Genomic DNA, 27,687 nt, shown 5'->3' with positions numbered 1-27,687 from the left:
CACCCTCTTGCATAACATATAACAGATACATTACCCAAATGATTGGTTCCATGGAGGAAACGTCTCCTGCAGTGAGCCCCAGCAGGGGGGAGCCCCAGAGCGCCAAGGAAGTTTGGTTTATTGATCTCTCCTGATCAGCGCTCCCGCTGGCAGAGAGATGAGAGGGCGGCCTGACAGAGGATCATCCCCGAATAACACGTGATGAGCAACCCGGAAGAAGAGTCTTTTCTTCCTTCTGTTCCACGGCCGTTTTGAAAAGCATTGGTGGTGAAAAAGTCCAGTTGGCTGCACATTTAGAGGTATATCACATCACAGAGAGACCTTATATTCATATAAAGTGCAACCATTTATTTAAAGTTCACAACACATACCTACATAGACACATTAAAAACGGAACTAGCCCATTCATTCCACACATACATTCATACCATCATATTAAAAAACATTTCTTCACCAAAAAGCACTCTGTATAAATTACAAATATTTCAATGTATGTATAACAAGTTAATATTAATACAAAATTTGAATATATCCCCTCTCATTGGATTAAACCTCCTATTTTATATCTATGCCCACATATATCAATGTCAGCCCCAATAAATATTTCATTCTTGTTATCCTCACTTCTCATATTCCATTAAATGAAAAAATCTTCACATGTTGTGCTTCCCAATTTCCTATTCAAAAAGAATAAAAAATCTTTACAAAAGCAACCTCATAAATCCAAAAACTTACCCGTTTTTCTCCAATACTCCATACGGAAACCGACGAGAATATAAGGTCTCTCTGTGATGTGATATATCTATAAGCATAATCAGAGAGTGAGATTAATAGTTGACCCTCTGTGTTAATTTACCGTGCACATTTAGAGGAGCATTTGGGAGCAAAGAAGGGCCATGTTTCCTATACGGGTGGTGAGAAACTCTACTCTTAGTAGTGAAAGGTGACATGTATCACCCAAAGTATCATTGGCCCCTGCTATTATTTGATCTGTTTCACCCTGTCTAAAGAAGGGGATAAATCTATATCTCTGCTTTCTGTCTCTCTTGCTCTCTGGTAAATCATTTTTTTCTTAGAGAAATTAAACAGAAAAGTCTGCCATAATCTCTCTTTAACTTCTTATCTTAATACATAAGTCCGTTTAAACTCCTTCATTCCCTCGGGCTGAGTCACAAATGATAGCAGAAAAGCTTCAAGACTAAGAAGAGAAGGAACAAAAAAGAAAGAGAAACAAGGTTTTTTTTCTCTTCAAACAGAACCAAACTACAAAAAAACAAAACAGACACCACTAAAGACAATGAATATTACTTCCCATCTTCTCCTCCTGGAGCAAAAAAAACTTTCGGCTATAGCAAAATTTACAAACAACTTCCATACTGTAACTTTCAGAGAGAGGATTCTGACCGACATAAAACTACTACAGTTGGTCAACTTAAAGCCATAGGTAGTTTCAAGACAAAGAATGGGGGCTCAGCTCGCAGAACAAATTAACAAGGAATTTCAAAGTTAAGTGACACCAGGAAAAAGGAATGATGATTAAGAAGAAAATCTGGCTCATAACATTAATAACGATATTGAAATCCTGGCATCCTGCCACTGTACCAAATCTGTTGCAGATTCACACTGTGGGTGTGGTTAAAAAAAACAAACAAATGCAGACACATAATCCGGTATCCCCCTGGCTTCCCTTCTTGACAAGATCCACCATTTCAAGACACAAAGTGGTATCCCTCAGGCATAATACCCCTCCTGACAAATCCCATTGCACAAGAAACACAAAAGCTACACCTCACACTCACTCTGAGTCAGCACACAATAGTCGGCTGATCCAGATTCCCTGTTCGTACATGGATCAGACCAGACTGTGGGTTATGCCTCCCTTCCAGCAGATGGAGACCGAGGAAAAACAAATTCAAAAAGAACTTAGCATTAATAATAAACATTGTTAATTCCGGTATTTATTTTATTTATTTAAACAATTTTTATATACTGGTTTGGTTTTTTTTGGGGGGTTTTTTTTTACTAGGAGGTAGTCAAAAAGGTTTACATGATGAACATACATATTAGAAACAAATTAAGGGGGTCATTTATCAAAATGCGATAAGGTGTTTTCGCATGCGTTAAGGGCTTATCGCATGTGAAAAGCCCCGTTAACGCATGTGATAGGCCCTTACCGCATGCGAAAACGTGTTTAACGCATGCGATCGCACCATATCGTATGGTGTGATGCAAATTCAGAAAAGAGGAGGAGTTAGGGGCGGAGAGTGGGCTGGGTTAGCCTGACTGCGAAGAGCTATCGCACAGCCGTAATGCCGATTTTAACTACACCTCTTTGAATTGCGTTAGGCTGTGCGATAGCTGCCGTGACCCTGCGGTAAGGTTTTATCGCCATTTGCGATGTCTTCCGTAAGGCCGATTTCAGGTGAATTGAAGGGTCCGGAGCGAGAGAGAGAGAGAGACTGGCCATAATGTCATGGCCCATAGGTAGGTATTTGTATCCCTATGGTAGGCCCACCTAGTAACTCGAGGTGGGGATTAGGTAAGAGTATAGGGGGTTAGGGGCCACTTTGACATTCTATGTGACACCTACGAACAGAACAGTGGTCTCATGAAGATTTGATGACCTTTGGAGTGAGGAAACTCACTCCAAGATGAGATTTGGGCAATGTTCTCTCAACCTAGCTTGATGGACTCTCTACCTGGGTAACATCAAACTAGGTTGAGAGAACATTGCCCAAATCTCATCTTGGAGTGAGTTTCCTCACTCCGAAGGCCATCAAATCTTCACAAGAGACCACTGTTCTGTTCGTAAGTGGCCCCTAACCCCCTACACTCTTACCTAATCCCCACCTCGAGTTACTAGGTGGGCCTACCATAGGTATACAAATACCTACCTATGGGCCATGACATTATGGCCACTCTCTCTCGCTCTCTCACTCTCTCTCTCCTGTGTGTCTAGGACCATTAACAATGGTTCCCTGGTGGTTGAATGAAGGAAATACAACAGATCTGGCACTTATCGCAGAATCTGAAAATGGTATCGCAATTTGCGCTAACTTAGCTCTTCGCACAGGTAATTAGCGCAAATTGCGATAAATGCTATATTAGCATAAAACACGCCCCTTTTACTATCGCATGCGGTACTTACCGCATTTTGATAAATCCACCCCTAAAATAGTAAATACAGACAACAGTAACAAAAAATAAATTAGAAAGTGAGTTAACATGAAAACATAAGAACAGGCAACATAATTAAAATTGAAGGAGAGGAAAATATAGAAACATAGAAATGATGGCAGAAGAGGATCAAACAGCCCATCCAGTCTGCCCAGCAAACTTTCACACTTATTTTTCTCATACTTATCTGTTACTCTGACCGCTGAGTTCAGGGCCCTTATTTGGTAACTTTATGGTTCTAATTTCCTTCCACCCCCTGCCATTGATGTAGAGAGCGGTGCTGGGTCTGCATCAAAGTGAAGTATCAAGTTCAATTGGTTAGGGGTAGTAACCGCCGCAATAAGCAAGCTACTTCGCTTATTTGTTTACCCAGCCCGTACAATTCAGTCCTTGTTGGTTGTCTGAATATAAATCCTCTTTTCTTCATTCCCCCTGCCGTTGAAGCAGTGAGCTGTGCTAGATATGTATTCAAAGTGAAGTATCAGGCTTAATTGATTTGGGGTAGTAACCGCCGCAACAAGCAAGCTACTCCCACGCTTATTTGTTTAACCAGACTATGGTTGTTGTCTGAATGCAAATCCTCTTATCTTCATTCCTCCCTGCTGTTGAAGCAGAGAGGTACACTAATTCCAACTAGGTGTAAGAAGGCTTGTAATAAGGATATTAAAGCAGGTCTATGGCCTAATGAGCTATCAAGGTGGGCGTTGAGTTGTCATTTATTACTGGGGAATGCTTTTTCGAAAAGATAGGTTTTCAAGTTGCATTCCAGAAAGCAAGGAAGAATACACAGATACAGAGCAAAGTTATGTGGGTAGTAATGGAGAAAAGGCTGCATGTGGGTAAACTGCTCGGAGCGGCAGTTAGTACCCTTAACAGAAGGCATGGGGGATTTCTATCCTTAACCAATTAGCCTTGATGCTTTTGACACAACTGCAGCATCGCTTTCCGCTTTGACGGGTGGGAAGGATATTGAGTTCTGAAGACAGCGATGCTGGGCCCCAGCCTTTACAGGCTGGGGTACTGATTTGCTGAACTTTAGGGATACGTTGATATAAATTCTGCTATTGTGTGAAGCTCTTACCCAGTCTCTTAATAGAGGTATAATGCGACCATCATATAATGTCACAATGTGCTTGCGGCTTATATGTGAAGTCTGTATAGCACTAGGACTATCTAATCATAGGTATAAACGACCTATGATTAGATAGTCCCAGTGTTCCTCCTCGACCTATGATTAGATAGTCCCAGTGCTTCTCCACTCCTCTTCCCCAGGTAGGTGGTTTAATTCTCTTCCAGGATATGGCGATTTCCATATTAGTGGTGGTGCAGACCATTTGAATAAAAGTTTGAATGTGGGTAGATAAATTGTCATCAGAGAAATGGAGAAGAGTCCGCTCCTTAGTGAGCTGGATAGGGCTATTGAGAATCTTGGAAAGAGTTGCGGAAATGTATTGCCAGACAGGTTGGATGTAGGCGCAATCCCACCACATGTGGAGATATGTGCCCAACTGGTAGCACTTTCGCTATCCGGCTCACTTTAGACCAGCCCTACTGTGATTAACCTAACCAGCTAACTCCGCTTCTCCCAGGAATGCCTATTGCCTGCCCCAGAACACCCCCAATAAGTTTTCCAACTATAGAATATAGCCAGTTACGCTTTTTAAAATAGCCTAGCCGTTTAGATGAATAACTTTTCAGTTATCCTTCTAAATGGCTTTTGAATATGTACCCCCTGGTGTTTAGTTCTGTTCTCACGCTTGCTACAATCATGTGAAGTGTATCAGTTTGAGAACCCAAGTCCACTAGAGGCCTATCTTCTAAATACATCATTTGTCAGACTTACACTTAGTAATTCCATTACAGTAGTGCACAGTTTGTGCTGGGGTGGGATGATGGTGTCAAAACTGATGCTGAAAGCTGAGACAGAACAGATATAAAATATAATTTCTATTATACCAAATTTTTTTGGAGTTTGTTACTCAGTTTACTAGCAGACACCTGGTGAAATTCAGCTGAGGATGGTTTTACTCCCTCTCCAGTACTTCTCCCCAGCTCGACACCCCACTCCCCCTTCATCTCCGTCCTGTGCCATGCCGATCAAACAGTTTCTGCCTCCCCCTCCAGGTAGTGTAGCCTCTGCCTTCCCTTCCATCCACCAGGGTTCCCTTACGTTTGGCCACTAGTCCTGCTTACCTCCTGGGCAGCCCATTCTTCTCTGGATATGCCCGCAATTATAGAGTCTTCTGGCTGTACAGGCTGGAGTCCAGTGCCAGCCTGTGTAGCCTCCAGAGCGACGCTGGGTCACACTTCAGCTGGGTGTGCACATGCACACTCTGCTAGTAATTGGCAGAAAGACACTCTGCCTAAACACACATGTATACATCTAGAACCTTTTTTTTTTATTTTCTCCTATTTTTCTGTTTCCTGTAGATGAGGAGGAAGATGAGGAAGAGGTATACAAAATGGCTGGTGTTATGGCCCAGTGTGGAGGTCTGGAATGTATGCTGAACCGTCTTACTGGAATAAAGGACTTTAAACAGGGGCGACATCTTCTGACGGTGAGTTCAAGCCCAGCTGAGGTATTGATGAGGGACACTGGTAAAACTTAATGAAGTATTAGAAGCATTATTTGACTTTGTCAAGAACAGTGCAATAAAAATACAAATAGTTTTAATTGTATAGTTTTATTTGTAGTTTCTGGTTACAGAATTAGTAATGTTTCAGAATTTTCAAAGAGCCTTGGTCATCAAAAACATAAATATTCTAAATATTATTTCCATTTGTATATTTCAAATTGTAGTAGAATTGGATGTTATTATTGAGCTTAGAAATAAAAGTAATTTTTTTGTTGCTTAGAACATAATTGCCATACTGGGTCAGACCAAGAGTCTATCAAGCCCAGCATCCTGTTTCCTACAGTGGCCAATCCAAGTCACAAGTACTTGGCAGGATCTCAAACAGTAGATAGATTCCATTCTGCTAATGCTCAGGAGGAATAAGTAGTGGCTTTTCCTAAGTATATCTGGTTAATAACAGTTTATGAATTTCTCCAAGAACTTGTTCAAATATTTTTTAAACCCAACTTCACTAGCTGCCTTTACCACATCCTTTGGCAATGAATTCCAGAGTTTGTGTGTTGAGTGAAAACAAATTTTCTCTGATTTTGTTTTAAATGTGCTACTTGCTAACTTCATGGCATGTCCTCTAGGTTTTTGTATTATTTGAAAGAGTAAATTACTCATTCTGTTCCATTCATGCTTTTATAGACTATCATCATATTCCTCCTTAGCCATCTCTTTGCCAAGCTGAAGAGCCCTAACTTCTTTAGCCTTTCCTCATATGGGTTCCATCCCCTTTATCATTTTGGTCGTCCTTCTCTGTACCTTTCCAGATCAGCTATATCTTTTTTGAGATGCGGCGATCGGAATTACACAGTGTCTAGCTGTGGTCTGAACATGGGACAATACAGAAGTGATATGACACACTCTGTTTATTCTCCATTCCTTTACTAATTATTCTTAACATTGTTTGCTTTTTTGACTGCTACCACATACTGAGCTGAGGATTTCATAGTATTGTCCACAATGACACTCAGATCCTTTTCCTGTGTTGTAACTCCTCATATGGAACCTGACATCGTGTAACTACAGTGCAAGTTACTTATCTCCATGTGCATCATGTCAGCGAGGAGTTTTCATTTAATACTTTTGGGGAGTACATATCCTGTATTACTGGGGGGGGGGGGGCTAAGAGTGTTCAGGTAGCTTTTACTGTTTTATCAAGTATTTCTGAGTAATTGGAGAATATTTTCTGTCTCTGCAGGTGCTGTTAAAACTGTTCAGTTACTGTGTAAAAGTCAAGGTCAACCGCCAACAACTAGTCAAACCTGAGATGAATACATTAAATGTTATGCTAGGCACCCTGAACTTGGTAAGGAAGAGATTCAGACCAGAGTTATGTTAAACCTTGGTAATAAGATAAATCTTGTAGGGGAAGTCGTGTACAGATCAAGGTAGGTTACTGCTTTGGAAAGAGGTTTATTCCAGGAGTGGGGATCTTTGAAGGAGCGGGCATTTGATATCACTGGTAGAGACATACTACTACTAAACACTGCTGTTGCACTATTAGGTATACACAGCGCTGTACAGATGCAGAAAAGAAGTTATGCATCTAATTGAGGCACCCACAGATATGACGCTTAGTCTGGTTGGGAGATGCAAATAAGACCTGTCTGCTATCATTCTGAAAGATGGAAATTTGTAAATACTGTATAAAGTCTTCAGGACCGAAGTATTTGTCTCTTTAATAAACACCAAAGCATTACAGAGCTTAGTGGTAAGACATAGGAGGGGCTTGAGTGTTGGTTTTAGTATGGGACTTGTAAGAACAAAAAAAGGAAGACAATGTCTGGATTGACTTGCCAGGACGATAACAGGATTTAAACGTGCTTGGTACTAATATTGAAGGCAGTGTTAGTTACAGGGTGAGGAAAAAGATATGGGATCAGGTTACTGATATTGGTTTAAGTAGGGTAATTTTTATGCTCTTGTACCCAAAGTGGTAGAGAAACAGAAGAGGATGACACTTGGACCTTATCTGCTGTTATCCACTATGCCACATTGTCACACCGGTCATCGGCTGTAGAATGTAGATGGTTGCTTGCTATGTCATTATCCACTATGCCACATTGTCACACCGGTCATCGGCTGTAGAATGTAGATGGTTGCTTGCTATGTCATTATCCACTATGCCACATTGTCACACCGGTCATTGGCTGTAGAATGTAGATGGTTGCTTGCTATGTCATTATCCACTATGCCACATTGTCACACCCGTCATCGGCTGTAGAATGTAGATGGTTGCTTGCTATGTCATTATCCACTATGCCACATTGTCACACCGGTCATCGGCTGTAGAATGTAGATGGTTGCTTGCTATGTCATTATCCACTATGCCACATTGTCACACTGGTCATCGGCTGTAGAACGTAGATGGTTGCTTGCTATGTCATTATCCACTATGCCACATTGTCACACCGGTCATCGGCTGTAGAACGTAGATGGTTGCTTGCTATGTCATCCACTATGCCACATTGTCACAACGGTCATCGGCTGTAGAATGTAGATGGTTGCTTGCTATGTCATTATCCACTATGCCACATTGTCACACTGGTCATCGGCTGTAGAATGTAGATGGTTGCTTGCTATGTCATTATCCACTATGCCACATTGTCACACCGGTCATAGGCTGTAGAATGTAGATGGTTGCTTGCTATGTCATTATCCACTATGCCACATTGTCACACCGGTCATCGGCTGTAGAATGTAGATGGTTGCTTGCTATGTTATTGTTGTTTTCTCTTTCCAATAGGCTCTAGTGGCTGAGCAAGAAAGCAAAGACAGTGGGGGAGCAGCAGTAGCAGAGCAGGTGCTCAGTATCATGGAGATCATACTGGATGAGTCCAACGCTGAGCCTTTGAGTGAGGATAAGGTGAGTGGAAATACCAGCTTGAAAGGAAGAGCAATACTTTGTAAATCTGGCTTTCATTAGCTATCCAGCATTGTCACTTTCTTGACTCTAGTTCTTCTGAGCTCCTCATACTTCTATTTCTTCACACATTGATTACTGCAGTTCTTTCTTCTGTGGTTCCCCCAAGTTCCAGATTAGTCTTCATTATGTCCATATTGTTGCTTCTCACCTCCTTAAGTGTTCTCAAAAATCAGGGCCATCTCACCCAATCCTCAGAGCTTTAATGAAATTTAATGTAGACAAGGGCAAAGTGATGCACGTAGGCAAAAATAATCCTAACCCAGGGAGGTCAGTGTGGAAAGAATGTCTATGAAAATGCACATAAGTTACAACAAATTTCAAGTGACTGGCGCACACACCCCTCCCCCCTCTTTTTTACACACGCATGCTTACTCATGGTCCCCGATTTATGCACGTATTTTTCAGTTTTGAACACATGATATACTCGCGTATGCACTTTTACATGTGCGCACATGCTATTTTTCAGTGCCCATCTTTTGAAAATTCACCTCCAAGTGCATAATAAATTGAAATCCTCATCTCACTGTTAGGAATTATTTGGAAAAGAATGGCGAATTAAACACTGAATATCATAATGCCTCTGGAGGAACCAGAGCTGCAACCTATTGTTTGCAGTTCTGGTTATTCCATCTCAAAAAAGATATAGCAGAAGTAGAAAAGGTACAGAAAAGCGCAGCATATTTCTAGTAGCGCTTTATAAATAAGTAGAAGGGCAAAAAAAAAAAAATAAAGGAAATGGAAACTCTCCCTTTATGCAGAAAGACTAAGGGGCTGATGCAATAAGACGTGCGTCAAAATGGATGCTTGTATTGAGCGTCTGTTTTCCTTCTGCACGCATAGCCACATTCCCTGGGCACCGGATGCAGTATGTAAATGAGGAGCTGTGTAAAAAAGGATGTGCTAGGGAAGAATTGTGCATCCCTAGTGCTCAAATGCATCGGGCGCCCTCGAGTGCCCGCTTCTGCTGAGGCTATTGGGCGCCCATAGCTAAGTGCCGCTTGCTATTATGCATGTACAATTGTGCCACTAGAATTGTGTTTTGTTTTTGGTTCTTTTTTTAAATCAAGCCCATATACCTTTATTATTAAACACCGCAAACAGTACATTTAAGTATCACAACGATACTAACTAGGAAAAACCACAGAGGAAGGTATTTTTAAATTTCTCATGAGCTCTTGACTCGCGGATTGACTTAACGCCACCTCCGGGAGTGGTGTAAAATTTGCCGCATTAAAAGTGTGCATTGGGCACCCAGCGATTTCGTGCATCGGGGGTAATAGCTAATAGTCTCATCTTCATGGAACTTAGTGTAACGAGCACTATTAGCTCTGCATTTGTTTGGGTGCGCATTTTGGACGCGCTTATCTCCTTGTTGCATCAGGTGCTTATTAAGCATGTCCAAAACACGTGTAAATCTGTGCGCTGGGATGGGTGCACTTCATTGCATTGGCCCCTAAATAGGTTAGGGCTGTTCAGCTTGTAATAGACAACTGGGGGGGGGGGGGGTATGATAAAGGTGTACAAAATCATGAGTCATATAGAACAGATAAATAGGAATGGGAAAATGTCATGAAACTAGGATGTAAAACAAATCTGAAGAGTGTAAATTACACTGTAGAATTTGATGACGGAGAACTTAGTCAAAGTTAACAGCATATCTTGGTTTAAAAAAGGGTTTGGCCAAGTTTCTGAAGTCCAGATCCATTAACGCTTAGCTAGACAGTAATAGGAATTGCCACTACCTACGTTTGGGAATGAGCAACAGGTGATCTAGCTACTTCCATGAGGCCCAGATTGACCACTGTCAGAGACAAGATGCTTGGTTCAATAGACCATTGGTCTGACCTAGTATGTTGTTACTTATGTTCTTAACTCTACCTGCTGCTTCTCTGTTTTGGATGTAGTCCTCCGCATGCTCCCAATAACCAGTCACCACTGTCTCCTTTGTCCTTACTAGAAGGGGGAATCAGATGGATTCTTTCCTAACAGGAAGAAGATAAACTGCTGGACTGTACTCTTGTCTCCCTCACGCTGTCAATATTCAAGCGATTCATGTCACACAACATTGCCTTCCTCTTCATCCAGTCAGACCAGTGTTCTCTGTCTCCAGTAGAATAGATGCACTTGAAACTGGTAATGACCATCTACATCACAAAACGAAGACATTTCTGATGACCACCTCTTATGGGAATATGGAGATATGTCTCCGTTAGATCCAAGGATGTCAGGAATTCCCCCATGTCGATTTTAGGATCATAAACTTCAATTTTCCCATTCTGCAATGAGGCACTCTCAGGGACTTGTTGACCTGCTTCAGATTAGGAGATAAGGATACTTCCTTTTTGAGATTATAACGTGAACTGAATACTAACCCTGACCCCACTGAGTTCATAGGACTGGCACTACTGCCTCTAAACTTAGATGATAGAATCTTTTGCACAGATTGACAAGGGGAAACCATAAAAGCATCTGCTAGAGGACAGGAAAACTCTAAGATAAATCTATCACAAATGATCTCCAACACGCAATTGTCTGAAGTGATCTGGACCCTCTGGTATACAGGGCATTGGGAGGGTGGGTGTAGAGGGCTCTGGGAGGGCAGCGGTAGCTCCTAGTTCTGTGCCTTGCCCCATTTAAAAAGCTTGCAGGGAGGAAATATCCAGTGCAAAGGAAGCAGGCAGTACTGCACCAGAAGCAGCACCTGGCCTTCGGCCCACTGCCACCGTAAACCACTGCTTAGAGTTGAGGAGAAGAGGCCTGACCACCATTTCACTGCCTCGCAGCTGTGACATGGCTACTGGGATAGCCACAAAGGGACTCGCAGCAACCTCTCCAAAAGTTGCTTCTCTCAATCTGGATCCCTTGCTTCCAAAAATCCTAATTTAACAGCTTCCTCTGGGCTGATGATCATGCTCTGCAAACTTTTAAGGTGCTGCCCACTTGCACTTTCTGTATATGGTAGCAGGCTGCGGTTTTTCTCTTGTGCTCTGCCACCAGTGCCATTTTGCTCATCTAAGCCACTGCACTAAGGAACATATTGGTAGCATGAATCTCCCCCAGATTTCTCAGATTCACTGACAGAGATGAGAATCTGTCCTCCGAATTGTAAAACCAGCGCTCCTGTACTGCCGCAGCCTGTCTCTGCTGAGCAGCTTCTCTGAGTTTTTTGTTTTTGTTTTTTTTAACTTTACTGAAACCAGCAGAGCAACCTTAACCCTAAACCTTTTTGTTTAGGGAGGCAAGAAAGAGGAGAAGTACCACCAAGAGGGAGAAAAGAGGAGGTGTGAGTGGGGGAGGGGAAGCACCTCTCATTTCTGTAACAAGAATTCTTGTTATATTGTAAATGCATGAAAAAAGAAAAGTAAATTCAAGAACAAGGGGTCTTAATATGAATTTGGAGGAAGAAATATAGAGTAAATATGAGGACATGTTTGGCAGATGTCTTGAATAACCTACCAGCAGAGGAATGGAAATCAAAATAGTGTCAGAATTTAAGTAAGATTGATACAGATATAGAGCGCAATGATAGGAATAGGGTTAAAGGGTTAGGGTTTTAGTATTAATTTAAGTGTCAGGATCTGTATGTAGAGACCTAAGAGGGAAGAGAACAAACCTAACCAACCTGTCTTAGGAGAAATGTCCTACAGAAAGTCAAGCTTGGATGACTGACTTCCAGGGCATTTTTTTTTTTTTTACAAAGGAAGTTTAATCCCCCTGCTTTGGCAATAGTCATAACATAACTGCGATCCAATGGTGGCAAAGCATCCCCCCCCCTCACTATGTTGTAGAGGTTCTGAATCTCAACCAAGAGGGGCCATTCTCAGCTCACATCTCAAACCCTATACTTTAATCTTATTCAAAAGGCAAACTGTTGGAACCTATCTTTAGCTACCTCAGTGGAGAAGGGAACAACCAGACCATTAATCCTTATCTGTTGTGATGTGCTCCTGTTATGTTACTTTCATCTCCTTGTGTGCACATTTAGAAATCTTTCACTTCCCTGGGCCAAGTAGATTAGGTAATGATATGCTTTAAAAAAAAAAAGGTTCCTGTTCCATAGTTTGTGGTTAATGATTATCTCTTCAATTTCAGGGGAACCTGCTCCTGACAGGTGACAAGGATCAGCTGGTGATGCTCCTGGACCAGATAAATAGTACATTTGTGCGATCCAATCTCAGTGTTCTCCAGGGTCTGCTACGAATCATACCATACCTGTCCTTTGGCGAAATGGAAAAAATGCAAATCTTAGTGGATCGGTTCAAGCCATACTGCAACTTTGATAAGTATGTGTTGACGTCTAGACATTAAAATGATTCCCAGTGGATTCTCACCTCAGGGAACCTATATCTCAGGTCCCTCTACACAGTATATGTTTACCTGGTTCATTTAATGTTGCTGAAACTTAAAAAACAAAACTAAAAAAACATATACAATAGAATAGAGATTCATTATACTTATGTGCTGCTTCTGGACTATTAGCAACTAACAAGAAAATATGACAATATCTAACTTTCTCCATGGACAAGCAGAATGAATCAATCACACAAGTGGGTAATATTCGACTGTGCCAACATGGGAGTATTTCTCAGGAAGATGTTTTAAAAAAATAAAATACTAGAAAGCTTTACTTGACCTGCCCAGTTGTTCCCTTCCTACTGCCTCTGTATTGAGCCCTTCTCACTTTGGGGTCTCCAGACCTAAATGGACAGGTTTCACCTCTGTTTGCAAAGAAATTTTACTGCATTTTTTGGCCGCCTCAATCATCTTCCTCCTTATTATCTCCTTTAGAATGTTTATTTTTTTTCATTTTCATACAGATAAAACCATTTGAATATTGACCCCCTTAATTGTATTTTGCATACAGTAAACAAAATATTTCTCAAGTGAGAACATCCAAGATAAATAATCTTAGCAACTTCTCTGAATAGGGAGGGTCCAGAAGAGGATTGAAGGGCAAACTTAGCATCATATGTTTTCTTTCCTCATTAGTGGACATGTCTTTCGTATGCGTTATCCTCCAGTATCCAGGGTTGAGAAGACTTATAAAACATCTAATAAATGATCTCATATCTCATTTTTGGCCAGTATAGATTTGTTTTCTGCTCTTTTGGGCATTATCCATCAGAAAACCAGTGCAACTGGGGAATATTCCAACTCTAGTCCTGCAGAATCCGAGAATTCTGTTCATCCCAATATCCAGTCTCTGGCTGACTCAGCCTGGACATAGAGAGCAAGATGATTAATTAATTTGGTTTCTCCAGTGAGATGCCATACGTCTTTTTGGCTTCTAGGAAGAGTCATCAGTGGATCTTCTGGGTTTAAATGGAAGAGGTTTACCATCTACTGTGCAAGCAAGGCTATATGTCCCTTCTCTTGCCCCAAGCAAAAATTGTTTGAGTGCCTTCTATATCTGTCAGATTCCTGTCTTGAAACTAAAAGTTCACCTTAATGTGACAGGTGCTTATCACCACCATGTAACAGGGAACCCTATTGCAGTACAATCTTTGTATGTGGCTTGCTTCAGTTGAAGACTTCCATTAAGTCACCTGCATTTTCATGGGGCCTCGGTTGGTGCTTTACAGATGATAAAAGCCCTTGTGAATTCAGATACTTGATCTTGAAGGTCATATTTTAGTGGCAGTCACTTCAGTCTACAGTCAGTGAACTTCAGGACCTAAAGGTAATAATAATAAGGTGCCACTTTGCACTCATCCCAATTTCATGCCTAAGATGGCATCAGATTTCCAATATTTTCTCCCAGACCTCATAAACAGGCCTCGAAAAGTTTAGATTGTAAAAAAGGTTGTTGCCATCTAAGTGATGCAGACAAAAGCCTTTAGAAGGTCCATCCAAGTTTGACTTAAACAATCCTGGGCTGCTTGTAACCAAGCAAACCATTTCTAATTGGATAGCAGATTGCATCTCCTTTTATTTTGCACAAGCAGATCTGACTCGAGAAAGGCATGTCAAGGCTTAGAATGTCTGAATCATAGTTGCAACAGCTGCCTATCTAATATCAGCCTCTCTTTTTAGAGATTTTCCAGGCTACAATATGGCTTCTGTCCACACATTTATTTCCAATTATTGTTTAGACATAGACTCCTGATGCAACAGGTTTATGGTAAGTCTGTTTCCAGAGTCTCTTTGATTTGTAAGATCCAACTCCAACCCTGCTAAGAGACTCTTTTTTTTTTTTAATTTGAATTGTCTGCTTCTGTTTAAAAAAAAAAAAAAAAAGAAAAGATAAATAAATAAAATAAAAGGCACAAAAATGTAAAGATCTTACCCTATTAAAAATATTGTCGTGCCCATTGGTGGTCCCTTATTCCACTCCCCCACCAACACACACACACACTGTTTATTTTTTGGAAGGCATCCCTTAGCTACAGATTCACACTTAAGTGGTTGATTCATTTTGTTTTTCTAAAGGGAAAACTAGTTGCTTATTTGTAGTAGGGGTTGTTTACTGATAATAGGATAATGAGCCACACATTCCCACCTCCTCTTTTGGTGATGATGGCTTCTTAAGCTTTTATATAGTCCCGAGGGTCCCTGTGCAGTAGAAGTAGGTCAGGATTGCCAGTCGGGCCTTCTAAGTTTTTCTACAACTTCCTAAGAAACACTCTGCATTGGTTCTGTTGGATAGTATCACCCATTTTCATGGCTGATGATCTTGCAGTCCACAGAGATTGCCCATTACAAGTATGCAACTTAAATTTAAAAAAAAAAAAATCTTTTGTAGCATAACTCAGAAGTTTAAGAAACTGAAAGCTTATCTGAAGGCATCTGGTATTGTAAAAATTATTACAGGTCTTGATATAAATATTAAGATATTTAATCAAATTCCCTCAAATGTGTCCATTTCTTCAGTCTGAATTGGACTGATTTTTGAATTGCAGGGATCCTGATTTGAAGAGACTGGGCCCAGTTTGGATATTTTGCTGGGGCAGGGCTTTTGTGGATTTTAATCCCGAACCTATTATCAATCCTGAAAATTCTGAAATTTAGTTAGTATCAATTCATAAAAATCACAATATTAAAAATATCTAGTTTGGGACTATGATACACAAAAAGCATGTCCCCTCTTCACCTGAAATAATCATTCATTTCGCCTGTCTAAAGGGAAAACATTTCTTTTTTTTTTTGTTCATAATAGAAAAGTTGGGCCATATGGTTTTTTTTGTTGAATGGCACAGTTCCAGTCAGTTATTGGATGTTTACAGCTTTTAAGAGGGGAGGTGCTGATGAATTATCTGTTGTCTTTAATATTAGTACCATAAGGCAAGGCTTCCCAAACTGAAGGGTTAAGACCTTAAATGGGGTCACACGTGCCTCAAATGTCAGCATTCTCCAGGCGCCAGCAGCATTAGTAGTGGAAGTCAGCAGTGGGCCTGTGAGCCGGCACACGCTCATAGGCCCTGCAGAGGCACCGCCCATATGTGAATTTCCACAGTAGCAGGAAACTCTATGCCAGGACAGATAGGTGCCACTGCAGGGCCTGTCAACTTTCACTAGCTTACAGGACCCATGTTGATTTTCATTGCTAATGCTACGCCACTTTCTGACCACCAGTTGGCTTGGGACCAGCCAGGTGGGCAGAGTGTGCATGGGCCTGTGGTAATTGCCATTGTTCCTCTCTCCTCACCCACCACTGAACCTACCAAAGAAAAAAATGTTGCCATAAGCCTGCCCTTTTTTCCTACCAGTTGTCATCCAGCTTTGGCCCAAGGCCCAAAAGAAAATGTTGTTGACCCTTGACCAGGTAGTTGTTTGGAAGAGAGGCTGTTTTAAAGGAGGTATCTGATGCAGGAGGGGGTTGAGGTTTGGATTAAATGTAGATTGATTGGCTGTGGAGGATGAGAGAGGGGAAATGACTGAAGATTGACTGAGGGATGTAAAAGAGCTAGGGGTGAGAGTGGATTATCTGTGGGAGATGTAAGAGAAGGGTTAGAGGGCAGGAAGTGTGAGGGAGAGGTTGACAGGATCATAAGAAGGGCTTGGGGGTAATAAAGGATCAGCTGGGGAGGATGAGAAAAGGGCTGGACTTGGGTGTGAAAGAATGGGCTGAGGAGATGAGCTGGGGGGGGATGTAAGAGGGCATCAGCTGATGGGGCAGCAGTTGAGAAAGGGGGTCTGCTGGAGAGAAGGCCCTCTGGAGGGGTAGGCTGGAGTTTGAGAGAGGGGATCAATTGGAGTGAGGGAAGGGTAAGAGTGGAATGAGTTTTGGAATAGAAGAATAGAACCACACCCTTGCTAATTTGCTTTGAGTCATGTGAATTTTCAAGTGGTAAAATAGGGACATATTGGCTAAACGTTTGGGAAGCCCTGCAATAAAGTGTTGGTTATTTTGTGCCAATTTAATGGTCTACATTCCTCTTTTTTCTCTTTTTTTCCTCTCTTCTTTCTCCTCCTCCCAGGTATGATGATGAACACAGTGCAGATGATAAAGTATTCCTTGATTGTTTCTGTAAAATAGCAGCTGGCATAAAAAACAATAGCAATGGCCACCAATTGAAAGACCTCATCCTGCAGAAAGGAATCACTCAGAATGCTCTGGACTATATGAAGAAGCATATCCCCAGTGCTAAAAAGTATGTTTGCCTTCTCATAAAATGGTGTATCTTCCCTTCTGCTCAAACATTCAGAAGGACAATTCTCTTTTTACAACTGCAGTATACCCATCCCTTGCCTTCTATCCCTGTACTAAAAAGGAGTTTCTTCTCAGTAACATTCCCTCCCTCCCATATACCATGTTGTCCTCAATCCAACTACTCTAGGTCCTAATGCTGCAAGCTATTATTTCCTGCTGTATCAGAAGGGTTCAGGACCACCTGGTGGGGTGAGAGCAGTAACATTTTAATTTTTGAAGTTTCTCCTACCTTTCTCTCTTCCCAAATCACTTCCTCCCCTGCACTAGTCTAATTGCTTGTCTGCTGGGATGTATGCTCTTCCCTGTGTTCCTATAGGAACAGGTGTTTTTGAAAATGGTGTTCTTTGTTTTTTGTTTTTTTGGTTAGCTCTTCAACCACCAATATTATTTTCCCTCCTTCTCTGAAAGTTGGAAGTTTCCCAGGCCAAAAAGTCAAGAGATTGTGCCCTACTATTCTTGTTTGGAGCACAGATGAGTATGAGAAGTTGGTTGCCAGCTTCACTGCTGTTCTGGCAACCATTTTGGATTTTCCACATACTACATGTTCTCAGCGCCTTAGACCCTGAGGTCTTCTTCCAGTGTAGTGTGTGTTTTCCCATTAGATAAACAGGATGTATTGGCCACATAGAAGGGTGGCATCATCCAGTGGCACTAACAAAGGATGGTTTTTTTGTTTGTTTGTTTTTTAGAGGCTATAGAAAAGCCTAGAAGGTGGTGTTTGACCTGAGCAGGATTTTAACACCCTGTTACCCTTAGTTCTTTTTTGTCCATAGACTTAATAGGATGGATTTCATCACTCTCTCTGATATATATATATTTGTTATAGTTTTCAGCATCTTCATTCATCTTCCTTGTTATAGCCATAGAGCAGGTTATTGCAGCATTTTCTTTGTTTTATTATTTTTCAGTGATTTGTACTGAACCTCAGAACCCTTCCATTTTATCCTGATGAGGCCAATACAGCAGCTTGGTTGGCTTTTTTATTTTCTGCACAATTTCATTTTTTGGTTTTGACGGTTATCCTCAAATGACAGAAAAAAGCAAGCAGCTTCAAGTGGTGCTCGACATACAGTCAGAAGATGTCAGTTATTGACCATTATAGGGACTGTATAAGATGTCTAGGCCTTGAACAAGATGTCCCTAATTGTGTCATCTCCCCAAAGATGTTGCCTAGAGCCATGAAGTTTTGAGGATTTAAGCTTGTTAACATCTTTGGTGTGGCTTCAAAGTTCAATGTGCTTTCAACAGCGCAAAGATATTGATATTGAAGGACTCAAGGTGCACTGTCTGCTGGTGATTCATCAGTATCAAAGGGCCAGTCGACATTCTCGAAGCTAAGACTTGAGAACAGATCCAGGAGCAAGGCATTCTTTCCACCCTACCCACTCTATGCACAAAAAGGATTCCTTGTCATTGAGTTTGACCTCAGATATGACACCAAGCATCTTATGAAGGCATCAGAGCATAAATGTTGTTCAGTGCACAATTAAGCTGTAGAACTTGTTGGAGGGTAATAGCTGGGTTTAATAAAGGTTTGGAAAAGTTTCTGGAGGATGTCTCTATTCATAACACACTATCCTCATTCCTTGTACCCCATCACTCTCCTCTCCCTCTCTTTAAACTTTGTATGATTCTTACTATGTTTCTTCTGTCCCTGACCCCTTCATCCCTTGTCTGCCCCTTCTGTTCCTCTCCCTTCTTTTTTTTCCATCGTTTTTTTTTTTTTTCATGTTTTCTCCCTTTGGTCTGTTCATTCATTTCCTTCCATCTGCTTCATTCTTCTCCCTGCTCCACATTTCCTGGTGTGTGCTGGACCTGTGCGGAACACTGAAGCTTGACCTGCTTACTGGCAGACAACTTGACCCTGTGTAGTAAAGAGAATGGAAGAGTATACTGTTCAAACTGCCTGAGGCTGCCAGCAGCTATAGATATCCTGCCACACCACCTCACTTCCTAGATCTGCCCCACTGGCATCCATGGTTGGGGGATGTCACATGGGTAACACACTCTGTGCTTAAAGAGGAGGCTGCTGAAAGGACAAAGCAGGGCTGCGAGAAGAGAAGCCATGGCTGGGGTTGCAGGCAGCTCTTCCCACAGAAAAGAAAATGAGGGAAGTGGGACATAAAAGGCTGGAGCTAATTACCCAAAGTCTGCAGAAGAAGCTGGAGCCACAGTTTGCTGCTGAGCTGTGCTGTGTCTATGGGTCTATCTCCTTTCTCCAGGGATTCATGTAACAGCACAAGAAAAGATGATGATGCAAAGTAGACGATCCCAGTTTTAGTCAGCGTGCTGCTACTGGACCACCAGCTCAGTCTGTAACTAGGAGACTGCACCATAGAGGCAACAGGGAGGACTGAAGGCTCTGGAAGATCAGGAGTTTCAGGCTGTCTGACTTTGTAACCCATTGCCATCTTTAGGAGTATTGCAGTGTTCTTTATAGCTTGGAGCAATGTAGGCAGCACATTGGTGAGCAGCAGGAATTCTGCTTTTGTCATTTTGAATTCTTCTCCTGTAGATGATAACCTACGTTTTCTGCCTTCATTTTCTTTTTAGTTTGGATGCTGATATTTGGAAGAAGTTCTTATCTCGCCCTGCTCTTCCTTTTATCCTAAGATTGCTTCGAGGTCTGGCCATACAGCACCCTCCAACACAGGTGAATAAGTTTCTTGGTTTATGAATAATGAAATGTCTGACATGTGTCCATTACATTACTTACAGCAGCAAGAGCTAGAAATCTTTCTTTGTAATTTCTATGGGATAGAAATATAATTATTGTGCATTACTAATACTAAGACAAAGTTTGAAAGAAATAGTCATCATTTCTGGATAACTTTTGGCCAACATCTGTTTTATTCTCCCTGTTATACAATCTCTACCAGTACGTGACTGTTGTATGTATTTAGTTAATCATGTACTGATTTATACCAAGGCTGCCTCAAAATTGATAATATACAGTTATAGCAGTACAAAGCCAAACATAAAGTGAGTTAAAGGAAAACAGGCTTTAAATAAGACAATTTGAAGAAATGTGTTCTGAACTATTTTTACAACTTTTTCATTTGCAAATGAAGGGAAATTGTGAGGTAAGTTGTTTTTTTTTTCTAGTTCAGGTGTGAGTCATATTTCAGCTGCAGTCTAAATATTAAAATATTATATACTTCAGATAGACTGTACCATCAAATTAGACTGCGGTTTTCAGAGGTGCAAGGGCACACAGAGTTCTTGGGGCCATTCTCCCCGTTTCACCACTCTCATACAGGTGTCTTGGACCTCAGGTTCTTTTCTGACGGGGTAAGGGAGAATCTTTCATCCAAGGCTCAGAGTGGCAGGTGTGACACTCCATACTGTAACTTGAGAGAAGTACAAGTTCCTTTCAGTTTTAGGACAGGTGAGTTCCAAAACAAATGTCCAAAATTAAATCTTTACTTTAATTGTTCCTGAAAGGCAAGTTGACACTGTTCATATCAGTTCTTGGCGTAAAGATGGAATTTACAGTTCTCAGTTTTCTCTGTCTGTGCAAGGGTTTCTTAGTACCAGCACTATGGTAAATACTCACCCTCCTGGACTAGGGAAAGTGAGAACCCTAAGAGGAACAGGGGTATCCTTGGTTGGGTGGAAAAATCCCTTCCAAACTGTTAATGTTTAACTTTTTTTTTTTATTTGCACAGTCTCCCCACAATCTCTTTCACATTTTTGTGGGGATCACTTCGGCTCACAGAGTCTGTGAGCTGAAGTCAAGTTAAAGCAGATTTCATCATAATAGAATGGTACTTGCACGCCAAGTTGCTACCTAAGGTGGTTTTGGATTTTCACCTTAATCCATCAATCTGCCAACATTTTTCCGTAGTTCACAACTCCATAAAGGTGAAAAGGCCCTTCATTATATCTAAAGTGGGCTACAGCCTACAGCAATTACACCCATATTTTTTGTTTCTTTTGATGTTAATTGGCCTTAGAGCATGGTGTCAAAATGTACCATTTTTCATTGGATAGCAGATTATGTCGTCTTTTGTTATGTCCAGGCTGCTCTGACCTTGGATGGCCAGGTCAATGCCCATAATGTTAGGGCTGTGATAATATTGGTCGCCCCCTAATTCCCGTTGGGCATACTTGCAAAGCTCTAACATGGAATTCAGTTCACACATTCATATCTCGTTACTGGTTGCACACAGCTCCCAGTGAGATGATAGGCTGAGACTGTATTCCACAGCTTTTTGGAGTAAAACCTGATTCCATCCTACCAAGGGCCCACTAAATTATTTTTGGTAGTCTTCTATGTTATAAAGACAGTCAAAGGATTCCTCCCTTCTCCCCCCACCATCACAAAAAAATTGTTCCCTGCTCATTGGCAGTTTTTGTTCTTACCAGATTTCGTTGAAGATATATCCAAACTAGGGAACGTATCTAACTCTGTGAACTTGTTTGTCTTCCAAGAAAGTAAAGTTGGTATCTTATGAAGACAGAGGTATACCAATTGCTTGAACCCTCCCATCACCCCTTTGTTCCCCCAGTCAAAGCTTTATTAATATAACTAAAGGGGAGCTGCAAGGTCACACAAGAACCTCCCATGCATGACCAATAAAGGCCTTTAGGGTTTTCCAGAAAGGATCTTCCATTAGATGTTAAGCATGTTCATCTTCATTGAAGCTGTGTATCATCTGTGCCGACTCCATTTGGCCGCTCTCTTGCCATTTGAGCGCATCCCCTGGAACAGACTATTGTCTTCCGGTAGCCACTGATCCTGGAAAGATGTCGAAGGTGTGCATGCTAAGGCGTGTGTGCACAAAGGAACGCAGAAAGGAGCTCCTTTGTGTGTTCTTTCATCTGCAGTTCAAGTGATTTAAGGATCTACATGGCTTAAATATTCTGGGCAATTTGCTTCTGAGCCTCGTGGACCTTCAGGTTGGACTCTTATATTTTGTTAGATTGGCAATTTCTTCTATCATTGTTTTTTGACGGGCGATGCCATGATTGATACAAGTGGCCTATCTACGATTCATGTTATCATGGATAATGGAAGGTATGATGGTTTGAATTATGCTACACGTAACTATCGGAGAATTTCCAGTCTAATCCCGATTAATGCTACCTCTTTACTGCTGTTTGACTTTTATCTGTGAAACCGTTATTGGTGAATTCTCAATGTCTTTAAAAAAAAAAAAAAAAAAGGGACCTGTGATATTTAATCTTTTACATGAATCCTCTCCAGAATGTGTGTATAACTCAAACATGATTAGCTAATTGATAGTGTTATAGTGCATCAGTTATGTCACCCTGGCTATTATTTAATTTCACAGCCAAGGTCAGAGAAGAAACATGGGGGAGGCTTTATGATGATTTATAAATAGCAGTTGAAATTTCTGCAAATTCCGTGTGAAATAGTCTCTCTGTTTGAAGTTCTAATTTCTTTCTCATTATGCAACTTCTGCCTAGTATTTTGCCTTCCTGACAATTCTCCTTTAACTGAAGTCCTTGCTAATGCTATTATTGATTTTTTTCTACTTTTGTAGTCAGGGAATTCAACTTACATATTGATGACTTATTGAAGGCCTCTGCATGTACCGTTTTCTTGGACTCCATGTCAGCCTTAGGTTGGGAGCAATTAGTGCAACAGCCCACTCATGAAAAAAGACCCTACTTTAGATTCGATTTTTTATAACCCAGTTTTTTCTGGTTATAATTTCCATATTTAGATGTACAGACAATCCCTTGGTATAATTATTATTTATTCAATGCTAAATTAGCTGTTACAACTTTATAAAAATTTGGACTCCACTGGCTCTGAAAGTCCCCATGTTGTCAAGAGAGGGGAGACACATTGAGGCTGAGCAGTTTTGAGATTTTTGTTGTACGGATTTGCAAGATGAACTTGACTATGGGAGTACATTATTGCAGACTACTGTTGAGTCAGTTGCCCCTTAAAAATTTATTTGGGTTCATCATACTAAATTTATACCTTGGTTTAATTCCCAGTTGATTACTGCCAAAAGGAGTCTTCAGAGATTGGAAAGAGCATGGAGGCATCATCTATTTTTCCCTCCAAACATGAGGGCCTTGAGAGCCTACTTGAATATATATCACTCTTTGGTTAATGCAACATGGAAGATCTATTTTTCTGCCCATATGCAGGCTCCTTAAATAACTCACGTGAGTTATTTTTCACTGTGAGGCAGCTAACCAATTGCATTCCTTCATTAGGTACTAGGGCCGATATGGAACCCAGTTCTAATACGTATGAAAAGTTTGCAAACTTTTTTGTTGATTTCCACATTCTGTTGTTCATTCCAGTGTTAGGCTTTCACTCTCTTCTGAACCAGTTAAATGGAAAGAATTTTTGCCTGTTCATCTGTAGAAATTATCCAGGTTATTGGAGGTATGAATTCCTCATCTTGTTAATTAAATCCATGCTCTACCTCTTTGCTAAAAGTTATTAAAGATATCAGCTCTTTTATCACAAACATGGTGAATTTGTCTCTTCAATCTGGTTTTCTTCCATCATCTTTGAAATAGGCATCTATTTGCCCTTTGTTTAAAAAAAAAAATATCAAATTTAGATTCATCTGTGTTGACCAACTATTGACCTCTCTCATCACTTTCATTTGTTGCAAAAGTGATAGATACTGTAGTTTTTCAATAACTTTCTAATTTTATAGAGGATCATTCATCCTTCATTCTCAACAATTTGGTTTTCGTAAAAGCTACTGTAACCCCTCTTGGTTTGGATGTCCCTAATATAGGAGCTACATTAATGTCCAGAGCCACAATTTCTCTTCCGGATCTCTCAACTGCATACAAACAGCAGACTTCAGCTCTGGGTGCCGGAGGTTCCACTTCTGGACCTATGGTGCAGTGGTGGAGATTCAGAATACAGTTGCCCAAATTCAAGCACCCTCTCGCTTACAGTTCAATAGGTATTCACAGAAGAAAGGATCTTATTGAGTTGAGGACACCAAGAAAGAACACAGCCCCCAGTCCAGTAGTGGTGTTCAACAAAAGTAGGTTTACTTTAACTTAAAAAAACAAAATCCTGTTTGAGATTGAAAAATCATTAACATAAGCAAAATCACTACTCCAAGGGCTGCAGTTTTTCTGTCTACAGTGCACCTCCTCTTAACTCTTTTCTGATCTGAATCAATATCCTGTATGCCTTCCTCTTGAAAGGCGACAAAATTCTCCTCTTTCAAAAGCAAAAGAGGTAAAAATAGAACAAACCTTCCTTGCTTCAAAACAGAATACAAAACTCCTTCAAATCAGCAATCCCTGTCCTCACTGTTAACTGGTGGCAGGGGCAAAATTGCTGAAAATCCAATCCTTCTAGCAAGCTTGTATTGGCCTCACTGTTTGGAAAGTGGTCAAAAATCAGCGGATACAAAACTCTTCTTATCCAATAGTTTCTTGCAGGTTTAAACCACTGTGAAATCCAGTTCTTCTAGGGATGGTGTAACTGTCTCTCCTGTCAAAATCACAAAAATCCACAAACTCTTAGCTGCTTCAGTTTTTTTTCACTTGGCAAGCTGTGAAGACTATAAAAAACACCTCTTTACTTGGTGAGCCGTGAAATCTACCATGAACACCTCCAAAACTTCTGAATCAAGATGGTCTCAACTCTAGATGTTCTCTCTTCAAAGGCTTCTCCACCAAGGCTCTATGCAAGAGCTTGCATCAAGCATGCTCATCTCTTATTTATAAGGAAAGACCCAACCCAATAAAAGAGGCAGGGCTAACCATGGGAAGGAGCCGAAGAGCTGTAGCTAGAGAAAAGTTAGTGAGGGTTGTGAAGCTACCATCACGCGACAGTATAGAAACTCTATTATTGTCTTGCACAGACACAATTTGGTGTAGCTTTGATTCTGCCACTTTCGATATGGTAAAACCATGGTATTTTGAGATCTTGTCTCATGGAAATAGGAATCAGTGGAACTGTGCTATTTTGGTTTGTCTTATCTGACTGATCGATCATAGCAGGTACAAATTGGCCGTTGTATGTCAGAATGGTACATAATTTCAACTGTCATTTTGCGAGGATCTGTGCTCTAGTTAATGTTTGTTTCTCTGTTTGTTTATCTCACTCCATTATGTTAGCTTCTTACAACTCATGGAGTTAACTATAAATTATATACTGATGACCTTTTGATTTTTATTCCTGTGAAGTCATCGTGGGAATCCACATTTGGCTTTATTTCTGATTGTCTATTGGCAGTTAAATGTTGGTAATTCATAAAGTTATTGCGCAACATTAATAAAACTGAGTTACTTGTATTTTCTAGGTAGTCTGTTGCAGTTATTCCCATTTGGACAGTTTTCACGTTTGGTAGTCATTCTCTAACTATTAAATCGGCAGTTTGTGACTTAGATATTATCTTAGGTGCATCCTTGTCAATGCATGATCATATCAGAACTGTAGTGAAGTCTGCTTTTTTAAATTACGAATATTTTTCAGATTTGAGCCACTATTGGAGCCAAATGCCTTTAGTATCACATTGCAACATCTGGTATTTTCTGTTAGATTACGTAATTTTATTTTCATTAGATTACCCAGTAACTCACTTAAGGTGTTAAAAATCATTCAGAGTTCTGCTGCCTGTGTCTTGACTGGAGTGAGATCATATTACGACTGTTCTTCAGTTTTTATACTGATTCCTAGTCTATTGGCATGTGAGATACAGTGTAGGGTGGCCTTTTTTGATTTACAAGGTAGTTAATACTTATGGAGACCCCTGGATTAACTCAGTACTGCATATTTATCAACCTTCGTGGACATTGCACATTCAGCTAATCGTAGTTTGCTAGAGACATCCTCTGTGAGGCCTGTTCACTTAATGGAGACAAGAGGACGTGCCATTTCAGTTGTGGGGCTCCTTTTATGGAACTCTCTTCCAGAATACTTTAGACATAACTGATAAAATTAGTTTTAAGAAAGTCTTAAAGACACAAATATTTAAGGAAGCATTTAGTATACAGAGTTGAGTCTGGTTTTTACAGCAGTAGATTTTCTAATTTAGTTTAAGTGGGTTTTTTGTATATTTCATGGTAATGATCATACAGCTCTCTCATTTTCTGTATTTCTGTTTATGTATATGTATTTATTTTTTTGGGTGCTTTTATGGCTACCCGTTTCGAGCATTGTAGAATGTGGGGTATAAATATTTTTAAATAAATTAACATGACCCACTTGTGTAACTGGTGTGTCTTTTGCAAATACCCTTTACAGGTAAGCATCATCACTTTCTATGTTTTCTTTGACAAACAGTTGCTTAATTAGTTTCTAGCATGAGTTAAGTGTAACTTTGCCCAGACTGTACTCCCAGGATCCAGAGAGACATCCCAGGGCCTGCACTGGTGGTTCTTTTTCTGCCTGGGCAAGAGGATGCCCAATTCCACATGGAATGTCTTTGATCTCAGGGCAGGGAGTTCCAAGCCAATATTTTGACTCATTCTCTTTCTCTCACACTCATCCTGGAGAGCAGATCCCCTGGTCCATTCTGATTCTCTTACCCATCTGGGACCCAAAGAAAGGTATTCCTTGGGCAACGCTGATTGCTCTTTCCTCCCAGGGAGGGGATTCCCCAGCCCACATTGATTTCTCCCCTCTTACAGGACTTAGCGAGGTGACCTCCACACCTGCCTGCACTAACCACATGACACAGGAGCCACGCACTCTTTTTAGCGGCGGGTTTTACCATAATTACTGTTTCAGGCATTTTTTGGTTTCCTTTTTCATCTGTTTCTTGCACCTATTTTTCAACACTTCTTTTAAAAGCTACCTTAGCTTGCAACTGAAAGTTTCCGAACAGTGTCCAAATAACATGGTATGTTTGCTATTCATATATAGTTGTTTAAATGACTTTATTAAGTACAGCTTTTTCCCATTGCTTTCAAATTGTTTTATGATTGTACTTGATGTGAGAAACCTAGAATCATGTAGAGGTGGCATATAAATTTTCAAAATGAAGAAAGAGAAAAGTCTTGAAACAATTTTTTTTCACTTACATACTATAAATTTGCTGCTCTTTATCAGTGGGACTTCTTACCATTGGGAAAAATTATTTGCCAGTAATTGTTTTCTAGAGTTAGTATATTTATGAATTTACGCAATCCATGTGCCTTGTGTGCCATTGAAACTAGATATTCCATTCCTTCAAGCATAACCCAAAATGGTAGATTGTCAAAGCACACAATTTGCCTGATTGCTTGATGCTTCTTATAACACTTTACGCATGTGAAAATCTGTCACGAAAATTCATGCTGATGAATTGGTATTATGTCTACTGTACAGATTTTAGTCCTTTTTTTCTGCAGATTTTTTTTGT

At 40.6% G+C, this 27,687-nt stretch overlaps 1 protein-coding gene across 1 annotated transcript in view; it reads left to right on the top strand.

The window, feature by feature from the left end:
- Positions 1 to 27,687, top strand: part of UBR4 (ubiquitin protein ligase E3 component n-recognin 4) — a 351,227-nt gene that overhangs the window by 276,172 nt on the left and 47,368 nt on the right. The window contains 6 exon segments of the mRNA XM_029579045.1: positions 5,608 to 5,735; positions 7,000 to 7,107; positions 8,548 to 8,667; positions 12,820 to 13,010; positions 17,145 to 17,318; positions 19,931 to 20,030. Coding sequence (XP_029434905.1) covers positions 5,608 to 5,735; positions 7,000 to 7,107; positions 8,548 to 8,667; positions 12,820 to 13,010; positions 17,145 to 17,318; positions 19,931 to 20,030 — 821 coding nt within the window.

Source organism: Rhinatrema bivittatum, chromosome 15, assembly GCF_901001135.1.
Source record: "Rhinatrema bivittatum chromosome 15, aRhiBiv1.1, whole genome shotgun sequence".
Lineage (NCBI taxonomy): Eukaryota > Metazoa > Chordata > Amphibia > Gymnophiona > Rhinatrematidae > Rhinatrema > Rhinatrema bivittatum.
The sequence above is the reverse complement of the archived record's forward strand: the minus strand, read 5'-3'. Positions and strand labels throughout refer to the sequence as shown.